This window comes from Equus przewalskii, chromosome 7 (assembly GCF_037783145.1).
Source record: "Equus przewalskii isolate Varuska chromosome 7, EquPr2, whole genome shotgun sequence".
NCBI lineage: Eukaryota > Metazoa > Chordata > Mammalia > Perissodactyla > Equidae > Equus > Equus przewalskii.
The window spans coordinates 485,513-509,659 of NC_091837.1; the positions used below are offsets into that span (position 1 = coordinate 485,513).

Sequence of the window (24,147 nt, forward strand, 5' to 3'; positions counted from 1 at the left end):
CACCATGGGCATCCAGTTCCAGAAAGGTCAGCTTTCGTAGTTTTGAAAATGTACCTACACGTAGACGTTTGTGTTATATATGCATGTGTGCACCCACGTGTTGGTTCTTAGGCATTGCCAGCCATGTGGAGTCCCGAGTGCATGTCTGCGCTCCTGGTGGGTGGGTCCCAGCATCCCCCTCAACTTCCTCACAAGCCGAGCTTGTCCACTCAGTCCAGATGTGAAACCTGGTGCCTCTGTCCCCAGCTCCTGCGAGGAGGCCGTGTGCCAGCTGCTTCCCGCAGGGCACCTGCAGGGCTGCTCCATGGGGTGCGCCGCTTTCTGAATGGATTATCTCACTAGTACCTGCCGGGATTAGTGCTGACACTGCGCTTATCCATCCTGACATCGCCTCCTCTGCTCAAAGGCTGGAGGGGTGATCTGACAAGCCCACCCACACGTCGCTGCCTGAGCTGGAGTTTCCATTCTGTGTTAGGTTCTGTGCACATGTGTGTGTGTGCATGCGTGTGCATCTGTGTGCATGTGTGTGCGCATGCATGAAGTGTCTGGAGCTGAATAACAGGAGGGGATTGATACTACAAGGGCAATTTTTTTTTTTAAAGATTGGCACCTGAGCTAACAACTGTTGCCAGTCTTCCTCTTTTTTTTTTCCTGCTTTTTCTCCCCAAACCCCCGCCCAGTACACAGTTGTATATTTTAGTTGTGGGTCCTTCTAGATGGGCACGTGGGACGCCGCCTCAGTATGGCCTGATGAGCGTGCCATGTCCGCACTCAGGATCCAAACCAGCGAACCCTGGCCTGCCGAAGTGGAGCAGGTGAACTTAACCACTTGGCCACGGGGCTGGCCTCCAAGGGCAAATATTTTAAATGACTCTGCTGTGTCCCACTGTCCTGTGTCCCCTCTCCCCTCAGGTGCCTGCACCCTTCTCAGGGGAGCTGGCTCTCCTGGCTCTGGGTCTGTGTTTGGTGGGTGTGGGCCTTCGAGCCTGGCCTGGCCTGCTGGCCCCAGAGTGTCCTGCCTACAGATGATGCTTTCCCAGAAGCCCCCCGCTGTCCGGTGCCTCCGCCTCCTGCACAGCATCTCTGTGTCCACCCTGGCCGTGAGAGGTCCAGAGGGGCCCTGTGGCAGAGCTTACCTCAGGACAGAAGAGAAACCCTTCTGCTGCTTCTCACCAGGCTTTTCTCAACACCTCTGTGGGATCCGTGTGGGTCCTGCTGCTAGGGCCTTTCACGTGACATGTGCTGTTGTGTCACTGACCACTCACATCTTTCACCACTGGGCCATTTCCTGATTCCGTGACAGTGTTTGTCATGTCATGTTTCACAGCTGGAGCCCCTGGGAAGTAGGTTTTGTGCCTTGGGACAACCTGTTTGAACAGTTCGCCTCAGCTGGCTCATCCAAAGTGATGCATCAGCTGACCGAGCACCTTGCGAAGGCTGCAGGCCTTCCCTGCCGCAGAGCCGCACTGGGGACAGCTGCTCGTGCATTGTGCTGGGCCACATGAGGGCCTCACCTGTGTCCTTTCTCTTGTCCGTTCCTCCAACAGGTTGGTGGTCGGGGCCAGCTGTATCCTTTGCTCGTATGCTAGGTGACAGATGGCTGTGCTTTTAGCCCTGAGTGGAAGTTTGGTCCCAGAGCCCTGCCCTGCTCTTGTCTCCGTCGGGGACGCCCTGCCGCCCGGGGCCGGGCCCTCACGGGGCGCTCAGATGGCGTGAGGCCAATGCCTGTGGCCAGAGCTTCCTGGAGGCTTCCCTGAGCCACATGAGGCAGGCGGCCCTCCCTGGGGGCAGCCCCTCCAGGCACATCCTCCGTTCAGGGAGGGTCTGGCAAGGAGCCGGGGAGCTCCCCGGGGCAGGAGCGGGCCAGCGGGGGAAGGGGGCGGCGCTGACGGCAGCCTCGTGTCTCTCATGGAGGAGGCTTTGCCTTTCCGTCGCCATGTGGACCCCTTGGGCAGTGGGCCTGGCCTGGAGGCTGACAGGGCCTGCAGGGGGCCTGGACAGGTGCCCGAGGAGGCAGATGCCGCCTGGCTCGTGACTCTGGAGGGAGCCGCGGGGCTGTGGCTGCTGCAGCCTCCGCTCACCTGGGATGCTCTGAGGGTGGCGTGTGGAGGGTCTCTGAGCCGGCGGGGGGGGCCCGCGGGCACAGGGCTCCCCAGGTCAGACGCCGTCAGCGTTCCTTAGCCCGCCCCTGGCAGATGTGGCCCTGGAGTGTGCTGGCTTCCTCACCGGGCTGGGACTGGACGCCACCGTCATGGTGCGCAGCATCCCCCTCCGGGGCTTCGACCAGGTAGTGTGTCATGGGCTGATCGCCTGCCCTGTGGCTCTGTGCCCCGAGGGGCTGCCCCGGCCGGGCAGGCGCAGGGGTGGGCTGCGAGGGAGGTCTGGTCTGTAGAAACCGGCCCTGGAGTTCAACGAGGAGATTGTGAAAGATAAAATGCCCGCGGGCGTGTGGCAGCAGGGGCCAGCCCTGGGGTGCCCGCGGCCTGGCGCCCTCCCGTCGCCCCGTCGGGGAGCGGCAGGCGCGTGGGGCAGAAGCACTGCCGTCCCGGCACTGCCCCTCTGGAGACTGAGGGCGCCTCCTCGCCAAGGGCGGATGGGTGAGGCCTGGCGACGGCTTGGCAGGTGACAGACCCGCCATCGACTGAAAAGACGTGATGGAGAGCCAGTGAGCACCTGGTTCTCCTGGCGGCCTCCTGCTCCCGTGTTCTGGCTCACACGCGGGCCAGCGCGGGGCAGGCTGTCCGCGTGCGGAGCACGTGGAGGTTTTTTTTTAACTGAAAACTCTCCCCACCTCTCAAAAGTCCCCTGTCAAAATCCAAGTCTGGGGACATCGTCAAGATGTCAGGCCCCCCGCGCCCCCATGAAGGAAAAGGCACCACAGTCCACACATACAGCCCCTTGGCCACGGGCTGTCCCTGGGCCCAGGCATGTGGGCTTCAGGTTCCGCCCCATCGGGCCAGGGTGGAGGCCTGCTCCGTCCTACGGGCCTGGGCCGCTGTCCCCGCAGCTGTCTCTCGCCCGTTGCTTCACTCAGCACACAGGCAGTGAGTGCCTGCCCGGGGACACAGCATCCAGGGAAGGCCTCTGAGCCTCCGGCTGAGGGGAGAGTATGCCAGGCAACAGACAGGACCCTGAGGAGGCTGCATGGCCGGACACAGAGGCGAGGCCCGAGAGGCAGAGGGCCCGCAGCGACCAGGGCTGTTGGGAAGATGTGCCTTGGCCCTGAGCCAGGGCCGAAGCTGGAGACCCATGGAAGGGGTGCAGTTCCCAGCAAGGGGCCGTGGAGGGCCAGGAGGAGGGTGCCTCTGGAACTGCCGAGGGGCTGGAGCGTGAGAGGCTGGGCTGCAGGGCGAGGCTGGTGGGTGGGATAGTGAAGCCCACATGAGCAGGAGGAGCGCCTGACAGGTGAGTCTAGTGCTGAGTAGAGGCTGCATGTCATTGGCACATGGAGATGGTGGGGTCGCCTAGGCAAAAGTCAGGAGAGGAGAGGGGACAGGCTCCACATGTGCCCTGGGACAGGTGCCGTGGCAAGGCCAGGTGACCGAGAACGTGCAGCCCCAGTGTCAGGCCAAGGGGTGATGGACCAGCCTTCTGCCTCGTGAGGGCCCAGCAGATCCCCCTCAGACTGTGACAGGGACGTCTAGGCTCATCAGAGGGATCCAGGAGGGACAGGTGGCCTAGCCATCTGTTCCTGTGACCAGGGTGACAATTCCAGACAGGCAGGGCTCCTCATGGTGTAATGGTCCCTAAATGAGCTGGTTCAGCTGAGGATTTAAACAGTGACTTTGATTTTCTCCTGAAAGAAGAGACTGGCTGGCTGCACCTCTGGCCTATGCAAACCCCCACAGTGGCCCCAGGAGCTGGGCCCCTCTCTGCAGACGCCCCCCCCCACCCCCAACCATGCTGCAACCGCTACCCCTGCGTTTCTTGCTGGGGAGCAGAGGTGCCCACCTAATGTCCAGCACCTCCATGGCAGAGTTGCTGACCGCACTCAACAGGGGTCAGGGGTTGGGGACAGCCGAGCACCATCTAGTTCAGGCAGGGCAGAGATCCCGGGAGAAGGAAATGCTTCCCTTGTCATTGCTTTCAGTGAAGACTTAGTTAATTAACACCTAGAGAAGCACCAAAAGGTCAAGTGCATCCTAACTGAAGGGCCTAGGGTCCTTGGATTTCGAGCTGGGCAATGGGAGGAGGGGGCACCAGATTCTCTCCCAGCTCAGCCTTCAGCTCCACAGATAGCAAGGGGATTCAGAGACGGGGTGGCTGGCACGAGGCCGTGTAGCAGAAGGGGTACAGGCACTGAACCTTCTCCTTTGGACAGACCCATCTGGGCGCCCCCCCCCCCCCAGGGCTTTTTCAGGCAGGCAGGGGGCCCGGTGCTCTCTTGCCAGTCATCAGTAGTGACATTCTCACTGCCACCTGGTCCTCACAGCATGTCCTCTTGTGTTTTGCAGCAAATGTCTTCCCTGGTCACTGAGTATATGGCATCTCATGGCACTCGGTTCCTGAGGGGCTGCACCCCCTCGAGGGTGGGGAGGCTCCCGGACGGCCAGCTCCAGGTCACCTGGGAGGACCTCGCCTCTGGCAAGAAGGACGTGGGCACCTTTGATACTGTCCTATGGGCCATAGGTAAGGTTGCACCAAGCTGCACATGCGCACACACGTGCGTGCACACACACACACACACACACAAACACACACACGAGTGCACCCACAAGCAGAGACCAGCATACCACCTCCCCTCCCTGCTGCCTCCGGAGGCTCCCCTCATCCTGGCTGGCTCTCCGGTGGTTGGCTACCACAGAGCGCACCCCCTGGGCTGTCATAACAGCCCAGGATCAGTCCTGATCCTTCCCCGTGAGTTGCTTTGAGCCCTGCAGGTCATCATGTGCTGGGAGTAGGCATCTTGCTGGCCTTTCCAGAAGTCACGCTTTTCAGATTTCCAAAGACAGCAAACGGTGATGGGACAGAGGCCGTGGGCCCTTCCCAGCCAGCTGTGGGGTGGCTGCCACCTGGCCTGCCTGTGGCTGTTCTCATCCTGTTCTCTGAGGGGCCCGGGTCCAGCTTTTCATAGAGGGAAGCTGAGCGAGTGTGGTTGTGCAGAACTGGCCCATTGCCGACATTAGCGGACACACTGCCTCCCAGGCTGGGCCCTCCCTGCAGCCCAGCCCGCCCTGCTGAGGAGCAAGGTGCAGAGTGAGAATGTAGTCGGGCAGACCTGTGCCCAGGGCCTGTCCTGGGCTGGGCTGAGTGGGGGGAATGGGCTTTGAGGAAAGGCACCTGGCCAGGGAGGACGGAGGGCCCAGGCCCCATGCCTGTCGTGAGGCCCCTATGGCGAGGGCTTGGTGGCACTGTGAGGGGCTCCGTGTGCAGAGAGTCAGTGGGTTCTTGTAGTGAGGGCGTGTGGACGTGCGTGCAACAGCCCTGCTCCGACATCTTGCCTGCCTGATGCCTGCAGCTTCCGGGGCTGGATTCTTGTCTTCCTAATCACTCTGCCAAATTGCATGTTAAAGTAGGAGCGATCAAGGTGTTGCTTTTTCCGGGTGTTACCAGTTTGCAGGGGTGTCTGCAGTGAGCCTGGGCTCAGAATCTGCCAGGCTGCCACAGTCGTCATCAATTCAGTGCGTGTTGACTGAGCACTCAGAGGGGCTGTCCCCTGGCCAGCCAGGTCCCAGCATCCCCTGAGGGGGCTCCCGGGAGGAGCCAGGCTGTGTCGCAGAGCAACATGCTTCTGAAAAGACTGTCCTGAGTTGCTTGGAATGACTGGAAATCAGAAACGAGGTCAGCTCCAGAGGAGCCGGAGCTCTGGACTTTTGTGCTGTCAACGTGAGCAGATTTGAGGACCAAGGAAAAGGTCTGAAATGCCCTGGAGTGAATCTAGTGCTTGTTGAACAAAATTGTGTTACCAGAAGAAATATTCTTGATTATATCGTAAAAGTGAATTTTAAATAGGTTTGTTCTGATGAACACCATGAAAGGCTGTGTAAGTGCTGAGACCCAGAAGTGTAAACTGACGTTTATTGTCTTAAACTCCATTCTAAACAGTGAGGTGACAAGTTTCTTCCCTCCCGTCTGCGCCCCCAGCCCTCCCTCTTGTCCCCTGATGTCTCTCCGTGCGCCACACACACACGCCCGTGTCTTGAGCTTTAGACTGAAGCACAGGCCTGCACCCAGAAGTCGGTGGCTGAGCCCACGCTGACGGCAGTGGCGCGGGGGGTGAGGGGCTGTGCCCGCAGAAAACCTAGGGGTCCTCCCAGCTTCTAGACGGGCCCTGTTGGGCGAGCAGCCAGGCCCCTGGTGCGCATGCCTGCCCTCCCCCACTGAGAGTCTGTTGCATTTTCTGTATTTTCAGTCTGCCCAGTGTGATTGATGCTGGGCTGGAAGCTTTCCACAGTCCTTGGCCTTTGACCTGGCTTCCCGAGGCGGCGCTGCGGTGGCGGCGGTTTCTGGCATGCCTTCTGGGGCTGTACGGGCATGTGCTGACTTTGCTGCTCACTCCCGGGCCAGGTTTTGTAAACATTCGGGAGCCACTTTCCAGTTTAACAACTGGGAATGTTTTCTGCTGGTTTACTCCGCTAAGCCTTTAACCAAGCGTTATTTCTACTGGCAATAAAGGATGCTGCAATCCAGGTTGAAATAAAACGCCCTGGGGCTGTACGGCTGGCACAGCAAACAGCTCCTGGACCACACGTCCCACCCAGCAGCGAGCACTGTGTCCACAGAAGTTGGGCTTTGGTGTATATTAAAAACAGAAAAGGAGAGGATGCCCCTCGTGCCCCGTGACCACAGAGGGAAGGCCTCAAGGAGCTCCCGTGTGGGGCCGAACGCCTGCCTGGCCCAGCTGCCTGTGTGCCCGGCGCCTTGACCAGAGCTGGTGAGGATAGTGGACCCAGGGATGGTGAAGTCCGCCCTGCAGTCTGGAAGCCCAGGAGGACTCGGCGCCGCTTCCTCGGCGCAGCCTTGATCTCCACGTGGTGGATTAAACACATTAGCAGTTAAAGCAGTTAATTGCTGTGCAGGGGGCCCGCTCATTGTTTGTCTCTGAATCACCCACCCACACCAGGTGTCTCAGATAATAGACTGGGAACTCGCAGCAGGAGGATTTCCTGTCTGCTGATGTGCCGATTATGGTGCTGAGTGAAGACAGTCAGCCTGCGTGGCCGCGGCTCCAATCCGCCTCGCAGTTAACCAGTTGTGGCCTGAGTCCCTGGCTCTGGAGGAGAGGAGCAGGCTGGTGTCTGAGTGGACACGACCGAGCACTAGCACGTCGAAGCTGGAGCTCGGCTTCAGTTTAGCTTAGATTTTGTTTTAAAGAACGGACAGAGGGCCTTTGCATGGCAGCCTTGGGAAACTGGGACCTGAAGCTGTTGTATCCCTCAGCATCTTCAGCCTCCCAGGAAGGGTCCTTCTCTCAAGGGAAGGATGAAGACTCTGGTGCATCTGGGCCACAGGAGTCCTACCACTGTGGGAAGAGCCCAGATGCCATGGGTCCAGGCATCCAGAGAGCTTGGGGAGTGGCCCCGGGCCTGCCTTGGGAGCCCCCTCGGTCTGGGAGACAAGACTTGTGGGAATCAGCCGCTGAAGCCATTTCCTCTTCCGGCTTCGTCTTAGCAGAAGAGCTGCTGTCATCTGCCTGTGTGAACAAGCCACAGTGAGGTCACTTCTGAGCCTCCAAGATGGTATAAGTGGAGCCAGCAAGCCCTGGCCCTCGGGAACTGGAGGCCCACTCAGCTTCCATCCAACCACCTTACTGAGGCCCCCACATGAGCCGCTCCGTGTCAGTCTACCTGCACAGCATGTGTGCGTGGACCACCGGCAGGGAGGCGAGTGCTGCCTGAGGAAACATGGTGGGGCCCACGGTGCCCACGGAGGAGCAGGTCAGCCCAGGGTAGGCTGCGGCCTGGGGCTCCTCTCTCTCCACCCCAGGCTCTGCATAGCTGGCGCTGGGAGCCTGGGGTGGAGCTGGCGAGCTGAGCATGGACGCAGTCTGCCTGGGAGAAGCCCGGCCCGAGGTCAGCAGGCCTGTTCTCTGGGACCATTTCCTGCTGTAACTGTAGGGAACCATGTGTGTGACTGTGTTCTTCCTGGTGGAGACCTCACAGCGGCCTGCCTGTGATGGGTCTCACATGCAGAAGCTGCTCACTCACCCAGCGCCCGCCTCTCCCTGCTCTCCAAGGTGGAGCGGTGGCCTCGATGGAAGCTCTGCTCTGCTGGGAGCTGCCGATGTTCGAACACCTTTTTGATTTGGTGCATGTGGAAAGTTTATAGTTACTGACGCCAAGAGAGACCCAAATCTGCTGTGTGTGGTTTGTCATTTTGGAGGGGAAGAAGACAGGCATTTTGGAGCCCTTCCTGTGGGCAGCTCCCAAACTCTCAGGCCACAGGCCAAAGGAAGTGGCCATGCCTGAGGCCAAGGCCTTTCCCACCACGCTGCACGGCCCCTGGACAGTGCACCACTGCTCCTGAGCAGTGCCATCAGCTCAGCGACCATCATTCCCCTCGGCCCGGCTTGCAGTGGTGCTGACCCATCGCAGGGGCCGGCGAGGGTGGCAGGAAGGCAGCGCCCGAGCTCACAGACAGGCCTTGTGCCCTCTGCCTGGGATACCCCACACGGCAGGTCCCCCACAGCTGTGAGACCCGCCGGCCGGCCTGCCTCCATGCCCACAGTCGTCACGCAGGGTCTTTTTACCAAGTCCAATTCAATATTTGTGGTTAGAACTTAATGGAAACTAATTTAAAAAAAAACCCTAGTGAAAACACTTGTAGAGATCAACGGACACTGTTTATACATAGTAATGTGTGCCATCTGAATTCTGCGGGTGCCATTTGGAGCAGCCAACCAGCAAAAAATCATTTTTGTGTCTATAACGTTAAAGCAGTAATCCTCCCATGGAGTGTGCTTCCTCCCGGCGGCTCCTGTGGACTAGGCTGCAGCTGGGGCTGGTGGAGCCACTGTGGTTCACGTTATGCACCGTCATTGCTCGCACACACGCTGGAGTTGGACAGGCCCCGTGCTTCCCGGCAGCTCAGCTCTCCCTAGTTGTCCGAGGAGCCTTCCAAGGAAGAGATGCCGTCAGGACGGCCTGGGGAGCACTGGCGGATGCTGGTAGTCACAGCGAGCAGCCAGCCTTGGGTCATACTGCGGTCCAGGGGCTCAATCGTTCATTCAACAAGCATTAAGCCCTACCTGGGATTGGAGGCCAGCAGACAGTTACTCTTCCCTGCCCTAGGGTCTCACAGCTGTGGTTGGAGGCCTGGGGCTCATTGAGAAGGGGCCATGCAAGAAAATAAAAGAAGCCCTTTCCTGTTATTATTGTTTTCCCTTAAGTTTCAAAGACGACAAAAGACATATAATAAAGTTTTTTAAAAAGTAGGCCTCCAAGGATCTGCCTGGAGGTTCCACAGGTGTAAGTCGCGTTCTGTGCCTGGTACAGGTGCTGCTCAGGCCTGGCCTGGTGGGAGTGGCCGGCTCTGGGGCCGCGCGTGCCCCTCGGGAGGGTCGCCCAGGGTGGCTCCTCCCTCAGCCTGTGTGTGAAGCTGCTGCTGGGCCCTCACCCACACCACCCCATCCAGCCTCCTGGGCCCTCGTCCTCCCGGCACCGAGCTTCCGGCTGCTTCCTTCACGCCCATGCTGTGTCTCTCTGACCGCAGCCCCTCCTTCACCCTGTTGCACTCTGCTGGCACTTAAATCTTAGCTCGTTACACAGATTGCCCTTCACTCGTCAGAACACGTGCTCCAGGCAGGCGGGAAATTGGAGGGAAGGCCCATTTTCCCATAATGGGACGAAAGAGGCACGTAAAACTGCATGTGTCCGGTCGTCTGCGTCCCTGTGCCCAGCAGAGCAGGTAGTGATGACCAACAGCCACCATTGGGGGTTTCAGCCTTCAGCCTTCCCGGCCTTCTCCAGCTGGCTGGGTGAGCAGAGCCGCCAGGCCGCCTCCCGACTCAGCAGCAGCAGCTGGGGGCTCCCAGTGGGCCGTTGGGGCTGGCCTGGTCCAGCTGCGCCAAGAGCTCTCAGGCTGAATGCTCATCTCCCGCCACTTCAGGGCCTGGCACCCCAGGTGGTGGGCGCGAGGAAGGATGGACTGTCCAACTTCAGAGACACCAGGGCCATGTGGTCCCCCAGAGGGACTCCAGCTAGAAATGAGGCTGGCCCTCCACATTTGTGTGGGCGTTGCCTCTGAGGGGGAAGGGAGCATGTGTTTGTACTAGAACTGTAAGGCTCTCAGTGTTTGCGGGAACTATGGTGGAGTGTCCTACGTGTATGACATGAGACGTTCTTACAAGTCCAGAAAGTCGTGAAGATATCTATAAATGTGTGGAAAAAGGCAGGAACTGGCAATTCACAAGAGGAAATACAGTTAATAAATGTGTGGCCAAAAAGTACTTAATTTTACTAGTACTCAGAGAAGTGCAAATTAAAAGGGCCCACGAGAGCCGGCTGTGCCGCGCCCCGCAGAAAGAGCAGAGCCTGAGAAGCCGCCCTCGGGGCGCAGCCCCTGCCCTGTGCTGGGCAAGCCCACCAGGCTATGGCTGCCTCCAAGGCCTGCCCCAGGGAACTAAACCTACGCTTGGACAAACCACTGTCTCCCTCCTGGTGGTGTCCAGGGAGCAGAGACAGGGGAGGCCTCCAGAAGTCCCACCCCCCGGGAGCCATTCAGCAGCTCTGCAAACCCCTGGACTGGCTGGGAGGAGCCAAGGCCGCAGGGAGCCAGTGGGCCCACGGGGCACAGAGTGGGTGGCCTGCTGTGCTGGGTCGGGGACAGTGCCGTGTGCGACACACAGGGTGATGAGGACAGGGTGTGGTGGGGCCCGTCTCTGCTGCCAGATCACTGAGGAGTGCCACCTTAGTTTTCCATAAGATAGGAGGACACGGTCAAGGACATGAGGGTAGGGTTACCTGTGTCTTGCTCTGCTTTGTGCTAAGTCTGGCCTGGGCCGAGCTGGATCCTGTCTGTGTGGCTGGAGCTTCCCTGATGCACGGCCAGCACTGGGTCCCAACCCGGCAACCATTCTCCATCTTCCTCTGGGAGTCCTGGCCTGAGCTGAGTGGGGGCCTACACCATCTGACTGGGCCCTGGCCCCTGTGGGGACATGTGACTCTGCTCTGAGCAGAGGGAACAGAGCTTCAGAGGGTCATGGAGCATGCCCCTCCCTCCTCCTTGCCTACTGCCCGGGTGGTCTGCTCAGGAGGTCCATGGTGGGGCTCAGGACCCAGCGTCCTGGCTGTGGCCCTGTGGGGCTGGTGGTGCTTGCCACAGTTCTGGGGTGTGGCCCCACATATGGGGTGCCTGGGTGAAGCTGGGACCCCTGTCCCTGCCAGGGTTCACCCCACATAGGCCCTGTCAGCACAACTTCAAACTGATGTGCCCACGGCTGCCCTTCTGAGGGCTGACTTTAACTGCTTGGTGCATCCTCTCTGCTGTCACTGTTCCTTCCAGAAGCATCCGTGGAGTGCTTACCACAGGCCAGCCATGTTCTTTTCTACATCGTCTCCCCACCTGGTACCTCCAGCTGTCTGTTTATTCTTTCTGTTAGTGGCCTGACTCATGCTCCGTGCACTTTCCGGGCTTATGTGCGTAGCATGTCCTGGAAGTCCTGCCTTCGAATGGGCTGTGGAGGCCTCCTGATGCTTGCATGTTTACTGTCTCCTGTTACTACTTTTAAGTTTCTTTTTTTAGGGACCTTGGATGTGGTTTGGCTGGCTTCTGCAAGGTGCGTAGTTACCATAGTTATCACGACATACACAAGGAAGTGCTCTTGGCCCCCTGTGCCTGGCCAGGCCAGGTAGGAGTACAGGGAGAGCTTGGGTGCAGCGGGCTGTGGGTGGCTAGCTTTGCCCGTGGACACTCCAGCCCCAGCCCAGAATGATCACCAAGAGGCGGTGGGCCTGGTCAGCTGCTGTGTGCTGTGCTCCCCAAGGGGCCTGGGGAGGAACCAGAGGGCTGAGCTGTGAGCCCCCTGCCTGCAGGGACCCTCTAGTCCTGCCCATCAGCCCCAGCTCCTTCCTCCCAGAAGCACAGCACCTTCCAGTCCCTTCCCAGCTGCACAAGGGCTCCCAGGTGCCTGCTGCGTCCAGAGGTCCAATCTGCCATGTGGGACTCAGGCCCAGGCCCCCAGGCCGCCTCGTCCAGGGCAGGACACTGGCTAGGGTTATATGTCCCACTTGCCACTCCCACGGGTCTCTATTCACGTGACTCTAGCACCGGTGCCGTCAGAAGGCAGGGACCTCCGGGGGCTGGTGTCACCATGTCTGGTCTGATCGGTGATGGGTGCCAACCCGCCTGGCTCCCAATTCCTGTGACTAAGCAGAGAGGAGGCTGGAGCCGGCCCCCCACCAACTGGAGAAGCATGGCTTAGCTGTGTCTGTGTTTTGACTCCCACTCTGGAGAGCAGCTGGAGACTTAAGGTTTCCCTTTCACAGGCTTGGTCTTCCAGATGTTCAGACTGGCACCACCCGCTACCCCGCCTCTTGTGTGTCCACGCCACTGCGAGCTGTGGGAACTCTGCCTTGGAAAACATTTGTCTTTGCCATCAGGGGATCACCCTGAGCCTCTGGGAGCCCCGAGGGGTGGCCCACTGCTCTCCTGGGGTCAGCAGGAAGAGCTGCCATTGCCACTTCCTGGCTCTGTGAGGCCACATCATCTGAATCGGGAGAAAGGATCTCTGCTGGTAGCTCAGCTGTGATGAGGTCCAGGGCTGTAAGCACACAGAGCCCGGCAGGGAGGCGGCTGTGCCCGCACCCTGGGGACTGCCATCCCCTGCCCCTCCTGGCCTTTGCACCCACAAGCAGGATTAGCCAAGCAGACTGCATCTGAGGGTGGGTGTGGTGTGTGGCTTGGGCTCTGCCCCTCCGCCCAGGTCCTCTCAGCTCTGGACGTCTCAAAGCTGGGCTGCCTGCTGGGCAGTCGCTGCGGGCATGCAGGAGAGGAGCTGAGGGCCTGTAGCCCTGCTGGCTCAGCCTGCACTGGCTGCCCAGAGAGGGCATGGGGCCTCCCTGAGACCCTCAGCAGAGTGTGATTTCGTGCGTTCTCGCTGCCTGCTCTGTGTTGGCTCCCCCTCCTTGTAGCACCTGAGGGACATCCTGCTGCCAGACTCTGGGGACAAAAGGTCACAGCCTATTCATGCAAACAGTCTGGTGGCAGGATGGAAGCGTCAACCCACCATGAAGTACCATCCTGCCCCCAGTACGAGCCTGCAGGAGGAGTGCCATGTGGGAGGGTGGGGAACCCTGGGGTCATGGAGAGTGGGAGTGAAGGCGCCCCTCTCTGGGAAGGGCCACATGGGGACTCACCTGGGGCCCACACACTGGCTCCACAGAGACCCAGCCCGCTCCCACTGCTCAACCAGGAAATGCATGCCGCGTCTTCCCCTCCGAGCCGGGCGCCTCCAGAGGCTACGTGCCCTGTCTGCTGTGTCCGCGGCTGCAGTGCGGTGAGCTTTGATCACACCCTGCCTGGTCCACAAGGCTTCCAGGCATTTCTCTTGGGTCGTTGTTGCTTTTAGACCTTTACTGTGGTCAGAGCCAGAAACTTTGTATTTAAAACTTATTCAAAAAGAAAAGGAAATCATGAATTTCCAATTCAAATTTGACATTACAGGGTATTAACTGTCCTGTTTGAGTGGCACGGAAGATCTGTCTGCAGCTTCATTTATTGTTAGGATGTAACCGTCCAAGGACGTGCAGTCCAGCTATGGGTTCCTGTAGGCTCTTGGACAAGTTGTCTTTCTTCTTCTACTCGTTCCCAACTTCATCTACAGTTAAGCCCCTTTGTTTCAGGCTGTTCACAGGTTATAGGGATTTTTTCCATTTTTTATTTATTTTTATTTTTTTTAATACATAAACTATGTGTATGATTTAAAAATCAAACTTGTGTCACAGGATGAGTTTGGAGAAGCCTTGCTCCCGTCTCTCCCCACCCTGTCTCCTCCCTCTCTGCGGCTCACTGTCACACTGCTCCCACTTCATCCTCTCATTGATTCTTTGTGCAAACGTAGGGGGGTTGTGTGTGTGTGTGCTCACGTGTATATGTGCACGTGTGTGTGAGGCCTGCGGAGGCCAGGAGCCCCTTGACGCTGTTTGTGTCTGATGTTCTACCAATACTAAGCGGACGGGCTGAGAGGGGTTTTAAATAAACCGAGGAGGCTCAGTCAAAACCACTGAGGAAAACCTGAGCCTTCCTCGCTCTTTGTCTCCTCCAGGTCGAGTTCCAGAAACCAGAAGCCTGCATTTGGAGAATGCTGGAGTGAACACCCACCCCAACAGTCAGAAGATCCTGGTTGACGCCGGGGAAGCCACTTCCGTCCCCCACATCTATGCCATCGGAGACGTAGCAGAGGTGAGGCCTGCGCCTGCCACCCAGCCCCTGCCCCGACCCCACCCCGCTGGGCCTCGGGACGTACGCCACTCACAGGACTCCTGGCCAAGCCCCCGGTGCTGATGGACTGGGGTTCTGGGAGGAAGCGGGCATCAGCCTTTTCTCTCTCAAGTGCTCCTCCCCTCTGTGGGGAGAGGGCAGGGAAGGGTTAAAACTCTGAGGGCATGTCAGCAAAGTCCTGTTGTCAACCTCCTGGTGCCCCAGCTCCGAGGATGGATGCCTGTTCCACACCTCGGCTCTGGCCCTGACCTCTCTGCCGGTGAGCTGGACATACAGAGCCCTAGAAATGCTGCCCTGGGGCCACCCTGGGCTGTCCTGGCCCCACAGCACCAGGCCTGACCCCCTTGCCTCAGCTGACCCTCTGATCTGTGGGCGGGTCAGTATTCTCTCCACCAACCCACCCGGCTGTCAGGCAGGGCAGGGCATGAGGGTGCCGGAGCCTGACGGGGCGTGGACCCAGCCCTACTCCCCGAGCCTGCCTGCCCTGCCCCGAAAGGGGGTGCAGACCCACCCTTTGAGGCCCTGGTGGAAGCCCTGGCCCCTGGCTTGGGAGGCATTGCCCCTGCCCTCTTCACAGGCCCCCAGAAAGACCTGCAGCTGGTCAGCCGTGGGCCCCCACACCCCCAAAGCCTCAGTAGTAAGTGGCCTGTCCCGCACATGTGTACACATCCTGAGGAACCTGGCTTAGGACGTCCCTGATCAGAGGAGCCTGAGAGATGCGCCAGGCCCCCCAGACTCCAGCAGGCCTCTTGGGGGCAAGATCTGCCAGTGTCATCGATGTGCATTAGTTTTCCAAGGCTGCCGTCACAGATCACCACACCTGGGGAGGCTCAGAACCGCAGGAATTGACCCTCCACAAGTCTGGAGACCAGAAGTCTGAGATCAAGGTGTTGGCAGGGCCGTGCTCCCTCCGAAGCCTCTTGGGGAGGATCCTTCCTGCCTTTTGTAGCTTCTGATGGCCCCAGACAGTGCTGGCTTCCAGCCTGTGCCCCATCTTCACAGAGCCCCCCCGGGGTCTGTCTCTTACCAGGACCTTCTCATTGGATTTAGGGCCCACCCTAGTCCAGTAGGACCTCATCTCAATCCTTACCTTAATCATACCTCCAAAGACCCTTATTTCCAAATAAGGTCACCTGCCGAGGTTCCAGACACATGAATTTGGGGGATGCTCTTGGGCCCACCGTGATGTGTTAATTCACAATCATTCACCACGTGTTGACCGAGTGCCCACTTTTCTGGCACCTGGCACTTTTCTGGGTTCTGGGGCCACTGCAGGAACAGGGAAAAGTCCCAGTCTCCATAGAGGTGACATTCTGGTAGTGGTCACAGATGACAAATGAATAAGTAAACTATTTCGGATGTCAGGAGATGCTTAGTGCTAGCAGTCAGGAAAGACCTGAGGGGGAGTTGAGGGGCCTGGACTGGAGCAGAGTGAGCTGGAGAGGGCACATGGGGCTTGGCGAGGATGCTCTGCCCACAAGACGGTGCAGATGTCGCCCTGCCCCTTGCATCCCAGAGTCCACTTTGGGAAATGCCTGAGGGTAGGGGGAGCCAGTGTCTAAGGGAGTGTGTCCCTGGGTGGGGTGTCCTGGAGCTGAGAGGGCAGAGGTGGCATCATCACTGATGCTGCAGGACTTCCCTCCCCCACCCTTGCCTGCCAGCCTCTGCTCGTGATGGGTAGGGGCTTCAGGAGAGCTTGGCACATGCGTGGAGACATGCCTGGACAGGGGCCTGTGGCAGACTGGCCTTCCCTTTCTTCCTGAAGGGTCAGCCTGCCTGTCTGGTGCGGGTCTGTCCTGCCAGACACCCAGCTCCATGCAGACCCCTCCTGCTGGGGCAACATGACCCTGTTGTTCCCAGTGTACCAGAAGGGTCACCCTCCAGCTGTGGCCAATGCTCAAATGTGAGCCAAGCAGCTGCCATCTGAGCCCCTCAGCCTCCCGTGGGCCCAGGCTCATGAAATGGTGCGTGAGGCACAGAACTGGGAGCGCAGGCGAGACTGCAGGGTCAGCTCGGCCAGGGCACGCTGGTAGAGCTCCGGCCACTCCTCCTGCCGGGGTTGTCTCTGACCATCTAGTCAGCTTGTTAGCATGGACAGAAGCGAGTGGCTTCACGTGTCCTCGACTGTCACGTGGACCCAGCCCACGTGGCCAGGCAGTGCAGTGCCTCAGCATGATCTCTGACGGTCCAGCCGTGGCATTCCCTGGCAGCGGCCTTCTGCATGCATCCTGTGTGCTGCGCCCTGCGAGAGCGCCTGGGGTCCTGGGGAGAGGGCCTCGTGCTGCACGCCCTGGCCCAGTGAGTTGGAGTTCTGTGGCTGCAGGGCTCAGGCTAACAGAGTGGAAACCATAACCCTTCACAGATGCAGAGTGCGTGCAGAGACATTATTTATGACAACATTAAATTTGCTCACTGGGAAAGGTCATTCTGATCAGTTAGAGAAGTTAACGCCCAGAGGTTGACGAGCGCAGGGGACGGGGGCGGGGTGGGGGTGGGGGGGGCGGCGCGTTGGCATTTGGCGAGATGTGTGCTGTGTGCACAACGTTCCCGCAGTGCGTCAGACCCTGGGGAATGCAGGCTGCTTTCAGGAGTTTATCTCTGCAGATCTCCATTCATTTGTGGAATGTCAGACAGCATCTGCATTTCCTGCTGCCAGGGTGATTGGCAGCAGTCCCGCCACGCGTGCAGGAACCCTGGGGCCGTGCCCCCACCACTCCCTGAGCAGGACACACCCCTGGGACAGAGGGGCCTGCACAGAACGCTCTGATTTGGGATTTGTGACGGGCTGTGATGTGTCAGGAGCACACGGATGCTTCCAGGGCCCGTTCTACCCGAATCCTAGTTAACGCGAGCGGGTTGAAGGGCCCCGGAATCTTGAGCTCTGCCATGGGGTCAGCCATCCAAGATCACTGACAGGAAGAAGGGACGCAGAGAAGCTGGGCCCCTTAGCAGCTCACCTGCTCTCACAGGGAGGGGTCGTGGCCACAAGTGTCCCCCAGAGTAGGACGGAGGGAATCGGAGGCAGACGGGCAAACCGGCCGAGTGCCTGGCCCTGCAGCGCCGCAGAGGCCCAGCCGCCAACAGCGTTGGGGTTTCTGAAGGGGCGACGCCTCCCTAGGAAGGTGGAGGGTGGTGGCAGGGACCAGCAGATGCCCTCAGAGGTCGGGCTGGGTGACTCCGAGGTCCTTCCTCCTGGCAGGGGCGGCCCGAGCTGACGCCGCCGGCTGTCATGGCGGGGAAGCTCCTGGCCCGGCGGCTGTGCGGTCAGTCCTCAGACCTGATGGACTACGACAACGTGAGTGCTCACTGCTCTTCAAAACGCCAAGTCCAGCGGGGACAGGCTGTGGCGCGTTCTGGGGTGTTGGGGGTGCGTGCACGGGTGCCTCGTGTGTGAGTGGGAGCGTCATGTGTGTGAAGCTTAGCTGTGTGGGTGCAGCCCGGAAACAAGTCTCCCCCGGCCTCGTGGCCTGGGAGCCAGCACGTCTGAGGGGCTGCCTGCAGTTGCTGCTCTCTGTGTCCCTGAGTAGGGATGTTCAATTTTGGGTCCCCAGGGGTGTGCCTGACTCCGGGCCTGCCTTCCAGGTCCCTACAACAGTCTTCACCCCTCTGGAGTATGGCTGTGTGGGGCTGTCAGAGGAGGAGGCTGTGGCTCGCCATGGAGAGGAACACGTGGAGGTAAGTCAGGTGCTGCAGGGCACAGAGGAGAGGGGCTGCCAGGACGCAGTGCCGTGTGGCACCTAGGCCCCGATGGCGGCCCCTCCCACAGAGGCCCAGCGGACCAGCAGGAGTGTTGGTGTCCCTGCTTCCCAGGGCCTCCACCTTGGCAGGGTCAGGCAGGGGGGCCCAGAACAACAGCTGTAACGTGGCAGCAAGGGATGTGTGGGACGAGAGTGTTGGAGAGCAGCCCCAGAAAGGACGGAGCCTGTGGGGTGTGGCCCCCGCAACATGGCACCTGTCTCCCTCAGCCTGGAAAGGCTTCTCCTGCTCTCCTACCTCTGCTCCCCCCGCAACAGCAGTCCAGCAGGCATGACCCCCGCCCCTGCCTCCACCCCATGCCAGCCCTACCTCTGCTCTTCTTCCGAGATCGTCCAGTCCTCACTGGCCGCCCCGATAGCCCAGCCTTGGGCACTCACCCCAGAGGAAGGGGGTTATCATCAGACAAGGCTCTTTCTGGGTCTGCTTCAGCAGGCGGCTGTGGCCCTGGGGTGGCCACAGAGCATGTCCCAGGTGACCTGGCAGATGCAGGGGACCTGAAAGCTGCCAGGCTGTGGTGCTTCAGTGTGGCTTCATCTCGCTGCTGTAGCAGCTGGCAAACACACCGGGAGAAACCAGACCCCTCGTAGCCACCACCGCAAGGCCTGGTGCCCTCTGGGAATGAGTCCCTGGGCTCTAGGGCCTGCCCTGCCCCAGCGCCCCCACCCCCTCAGTCTCTAGGCAGGCCTGACAGGCCGGCCTTCCCCCCAGCACTTTATTTGCTGTTTTTGTTTGATTCATCACAAGTACGCTGGGACATGTGTTCATGGCATTCTATGATGTTGTTTTATGTTTCACAATGTTGAATGGCCAAATACCTTTGTTTATTTTCTTTTCAATTCTGTCTTAGTTAGAACAATATTCTCTGAAGCTCCATTAATTAATAATGGCTGTGCAGCACATGTGCAGGCCCTGCTCATTTTTTACTCGGCCGCAGCCCTGAACACGCTGTCGATCTCTTCTCGGGTGCTGAAAGCCTTTGTCCGGCAGCTCCGGTGTGGGCCAGGGCCACCTCGCGCCTGCCCCCTCCTCCCTGCTCAAGTGAGGGCCCAGCAAGTGCCACGGTGCAGTGCCTGAGGGAGGCCAGACGGCCATCCTGCTCCCGTCCCCCGCCGGGCAGGCCAGGCACCCCTTCCACTGCCCGGGGCACCCTGTTGACTCTGGAGCGTCCACCTGGTGTGCTCTCCGAGGTGGCGTCCTGCCCTGCCCTGAGCTTTGGGCTCTAAGACAAATCATAGTGGACGGCGCTTGGCCTGTGTGGCGCCTGCTCTGCTGCTGTGGTCATGGGGCTCTGGGCCTGCGTGGAAAAGGATCTGTCCTGCAGACAGTGTGGCTCCAGCCGCAGGCTGCTGGTCTGTGGGAGAGGGGTGCTCTCCATGGCTAGCCGTCCTCACCGCAGACCACAACCTGCAGGCCTAGTGGGCAGTTCTGGTCCCTGCTGTGCCCACAGAGCCTGTCGGACCTGTCAGATGCCCACAGGTCTTGTTTTGCCATAGCCACTGACTCCAGGGATTGCTGTCTTGTCATCCAGGTTTATCATGCATATTATAAACCACTGGAGTTCACGGTGGCTGAACGGGATGCGTCCCAGTGTTACATAAAGGTGGGTGTCCTCGCAGACCTGGGCTGGGGCATGCCAGGAGGTGAGAGGAGGGAAGAGCTGGCCACCGTGGGTGGGGGAGCCGTACACGGCCATGCCTGCCCCAGGGTCCACCGCCCATGCAGCCCTGGTGTCCTGCCTCCAGCCAGGCTGGCAGCTGACAATGTGGCTTTCAGATGGTGTGCCTGCGGGAGCCCCCACAGCTGGTGCTGGGCCTGCACTTCCTCGGCCCCAATGCGGGCGAAGTTACTCAAGGATTTGCTCTGGGGATCAAGTAAGTCCAGAGGAATGTCGGCCGTCACGCAGTGCTCAGACTGCTGTCCCTCTGGGTGCTGGCAGCACTACAGTTGGCGTCCACCATGTTGACGTTGCATTTACGTGGTGCTGGATGCATTTTCAGCCGAGCGTCTCCCCTGATGTGGTAGGTCCAGTCGGACAAGAGGCAGGTTTCTTCTCCAGCCAAACACTGTTGAGCCAGCTACACTGTGTCTGTCTGCAGCCAGGCCACCTTGGGGGCAAGGGGGAGGCTCGCGTCCCCAGCCAGCCCTGGTGGGGTCACCATTTGGGTCTTTTCTACTCAGAATGATCAGGGCTGGGCCCTCGCTCACCGGGCCGAGCACACAGGCGGTCCTGAGCTAGGTCTCACCATGCATGTGTGGGAGAGCACCCCAGGATAGGCCTGTGCCCTCCAGCACTGGGCCTGGGGCACAGGCTGTGCTGTGAGCCTCCGGGGCCTGCCTGGAGCCTTTGCTGGTGGAGGTTCTGGGCGGGAGTGGGCTGCCTAGGGCAGTGAGGAGGTTGGGCAGCTAAGCATGGGGCTTTCAGAAGCAGGAGGGCTGGCAGCAGAGGTGAGGGGCTGAACTTGTAGTGGAGGGGACGTGGGCCACCTGGAGCCCCACGTGTGCTTGGGGCATGGGTGTGGCTGAGAGCCAGCCTTGGGGGTGGGTGGAGGTGGGAGGTCTGGGGACAGGGCGAGGGATCCAGGACCAGGGCCGATACCCAGGAAGGCTGATGAGGGCTGCAAAGGCCAAGGGTCAAGTGCAGATACCCCAGGGGCCCCCCTACTCCCCATAGGCAGCCGCAATAACTATAGGATGAATCCGCTAGAAAGGTAGATACAAACAGGCAATCCACAGGGAAGAAAATGAAACAAAATAGTAGAAAGCTGCAGTGCCTCCTTTGGAATTTTAAGATGAAATTGAAACACCAAGAAACCCTTTTGGTTGGTGAGAGTAAAAGGTTCCATACTGTCCCATGGTGATAGTTTTCCAGCGTCTGCACAGTGGGGACGCTGAAGTTTCAGGCGAATCGGTGGAGTGAGGGACCAGTGTGCAGACACAGTAGGGAGGGGGCTGTGAAGCAGACCGCCTGCTGGGGCCTCAGTCCCCATCAGAGATGCTCGCGCACCTTGATGGTGCTGGGGATTTACCCACAGACATTCCAACACGTGTGCGCAGACGTGAGAAGGGCGGCTTGTTGCAGCCTTGTCTGCAAATGATGGACGCACCCTGCAGGGCATCCACACGCGCTGTGTCTCCAAGAGGTGGACAGTGCATTGCATGGGAGCGTTGCTGCTGGGGCGGGGGGCTCACGTGGGAAGTGCCGGCTGCGGGAAGAAGAGCAGTGCAGCTGCAGTCATGAGAAGTGGGCTCGGGTTCGTGGGGGCAGGCAAGTCCAGCCTCGTCTTGGTGAAGAGAGGGAGCAGAGGGACCAGCTGGAGCCACGTCCCGAGGCGGGGCTGCGCCTGGTAGGCTGAGGGCAGCAGGAGGCCAGGCTGGAGCCAGCCAGGGTGGAGCAGGTGGGAAGTGGGCCGAGGCGGGGCTGCTTGGCGCTTCCGGCACTGCTTGGGGGAGATGGGACAGGTCCAGCATAGGTGTTGGCAGGTGTTCTGGCTGCTGGCTGGAGAAGAGAGGGTGGGGGCAGGGCTAGAGGACAGCGAGGACACCGAGACTTCCGAGGCCCTCCCTGTGCGCCACCTTCCTGGGGACGGGGTGACGTGAACAAGCCTCCCCTCGCTGACTCATCCCCTGAATCCCCCTCCCCGACCCGCAGGTGTGGGGCCTCCTATGCGCAGGTGATGCGGACATTGGGCATCCACCCGACCTGCGCCGAGGAGGTGGCCAAGCTACGCATCACCAAGCGCTCGGGCCTGGACCCCACAGTGACAGGCTGCTGAGGGTAAGCCATCATCCCTGCCAGGCCCAGGGTGCACGGCCCACCTGCTGCCCCACAGCCAAGCTCTTCAGAGGCTCCCATCCAGGTACACATGGGCTGGGCGTTAAGACTGGGGCAGTGGCGGGAGGGGAGTTGGGGGCCACTGTGAACTGCTCTCTCCAGGTGCATGGGAGGCTACACCTGCCGTGCCACCTCAGACAGGTGAGCCCTGTGCCCAGGCCACAGTAGCCAAAAAAACAGGGCTGGGAAGGGAGGCTGCTGACGGCCCCACCCTCCACAGGGCACCCCCAGACCCTGGCCTGGCTGCCACTGCTCCCCACACACAGAAAGTGTCAAAGCCAGGCTCACACCTGCAGCGGCCTGTCCAGGCGCTGGGTGTTGAAAGTGTCCCCTGGCTGAGCTCAGTGGGCTGCTGGGTGGAGGGGCCGGCCTCCCTTGCCACCTTGCTCCACGCAGAGCAGTGCCGGCTTGTTTCTCTCTCGCCCAGAAGGTGGAGATGCTGCCTTGCGCACGGCCACCGCCAGCACATCTGGTTCTGTTAGAGCTTTGCAAAGCCAGGCTGGGCCGGGTGGCCGGAAGCCTCGGGGTGTGTTCATCCTGACCCTCTTCTGAGGAGGAAGAAATTAGCGAGTGCCTCCCTGACCCCTGCCAGAGGGATGCGTGTGGTCAGGGCCTTTTCATCCGTCAGTCTGAAAGCACCCTCCCTCAGCACCTGGCCTGGGGGGTCCCCCGTGGCTGTCAGCTTCTCCTGAGGTTGGGGTCCTGAGGGCCGAGGTGGACTGTGAACAGAGCAGTGAGCACCCCTTGGGCCAGCGTGAGGGGCCGAGAGGTGGCTGAGGGTCCCTGGGGCGCTCTGGGCACCTGCTCCACCACAGTCCCCCCAGCCCAAGGGGCAGAGGGCATCCTGAGGAACCTCTTATCAGAATTTTGTACCTAACAAAACTGTTTTGTTAAGAGACTTCCATAATTTTTATTATGTCAAAACATTTTTAACACTTCAGTGCTCCCTATGAGTCCTGGGGGGCCAGAGCTCTCTTTGGGGCTCGTTTCTCACGTGTCCCAAGAAGGCCCCCATGTGTGGGCATGGGAGACATGGCCAGGCAAATGCAGAGATGGCGTGGCCACCCTGTTCTGACCCCTGATCCTTGGCAGGACACCAGAGGCCGAGTCCTGGCAAGTCGTGCCCTGCCTGGAGAGCCCTGACGGTCAGCGTGGGGCAGTGTGTCTGGATGGACTGCCGTGTGCCCCGCAGGGATGCCTCGGGGGCTGTGAGCCCCCACACTGCACCTTGCACCCCTCCTGCCTGAGCCAGCCCTGCCAGGTTCCCGATGCCAGACGATGACGACCTGCGCGGAAACCCACCCTGTGGGCTGCCCACGTCCGAGCCCCCTGGCATTTCTGAAGTGCAAATAAAGAGGGTGTTTTCTTGAAGCGTGCCCTGCCTGTGGTGTCCCCAGGCACTCCCCTAGGATGGCTCGGGCCGGGTGGGGCCTGGCCGCCTAGCCTGTCACTCCCCACTCCTGTGACCCCACTCCGTCGTTTGGGAACTGCTTTCAAGTCCTGCCGGGCTCAGCCTGCACCATAACCCAGCAGCCGCACCTCGGAAGACCCCGGTCCCTCCTCCCCAGCGCAGGGGACCAACCACAGACCCTTTCCACCCCTCCCAGGACCCCCTGGGTCTTGAGCAAGGCGGGCAGCTGAGCTCCCGGCAGGTGCTTGCTTGGGAGGGGCCAGAAGCCACCAGCTTTGTTCCGAGCACCCTGCCAGCGGTGTGGCCCAGCAACAGGAGTTGGCAGGGCTGTTGGAGGCTTTCTGTCCCCCAAGCAAGGGGCGCCTCATTACGTTTCCATCATGGCCCTCCAGGTCCACTTGTGGGCTGTGCTCAGGCTGATCCCGCACACTGGGGCTTGGTGGGCCCTGGGAGCCCGCCGGCACCCGCTGCTCCTGTCAGTCATGCAGAGAGGCAGCGCTGACAGCCATGGGCAGGGCCCACATTGTGCTGGGGCTTTAGTGGCGGTTAATCTCGTGTCTTCCTTAAGAAAACATCACTTAGTCTGCCGGTCTAGGAGCCCTGGATGGGACCCTGCTTGTCAGTGAACAAAGGAATGTCTTTGCATCTTAATGGGCCTCGGGAGCCTCAGGTACTCGCTGGCTGGGTGTGAATGGCTGGGTGTGAAGCGCGTGCAGGAGCCCTCAGAAGCCCAATTAAGACGCCAAGTGCTGGGCTGGGCCGGCCTTCT

General features: G+C 60.1%; 1 protein-coding gene across 8 annotated transcripts in view; it reads left to right on the forward strand.

Moving 5' to 3' along the window:
- Positions 1–23,338, forward strand: part of TXNRD2 (thioredoxin reductase 2) — a 51,280-nt gene extending 27,942 nt beyond the window's left edge. For 5 of the 8 annotated variants that reach the window (XM_008542685.2, XM_070628069.1, XM_070628064.1 and 2 more), the window contains exons 9-18: positions 1,548–1,567; positions 2,196–2,287; positions 4,455–4,629; positions 14,204–14,340; positions 17,579–17,674; positions 17,962–18,054; positions 19,664–19,735; positions 19,909–20,006; positions 21,785–21,992; positions 23,060–23,338. In XM_008542685.2, coding sequence (XP_008540907.1) covers positions 1,548–1,567; positions 2,196–2,287; positions 4,455–4,629; positions 14,204–14,340; positions 17,579–17,674; positions 17,962–18,054; positions 19,664–19,735; positions 19,909–20,006; positions 21,785–21,908 — 907 coding nt within the window. In that variant the 3' untranslated portion in view covers positions 21,909–21,992; positions 23,060–23,338. Of the gene's footprint in view, positions 1–1,547; positions 1,568–2,195; positions 2,288–4,454; positions 4,630–14,203; positions 14,341–17,578; positions 17,675–17,961; positions 18,055–19,663; positions 19,736–19,908; positions 20,154–21,784; positions 21,993–23,059 lie in introns of all 8 variants that reach the window. The other 3 variants (XM_070628067.1, XM_070628068.1, XM_070628066.1) reach the window with 1 other exon arrangement.
- Positions 23,339–24,147: the final 809 nt, after the last annotated feature.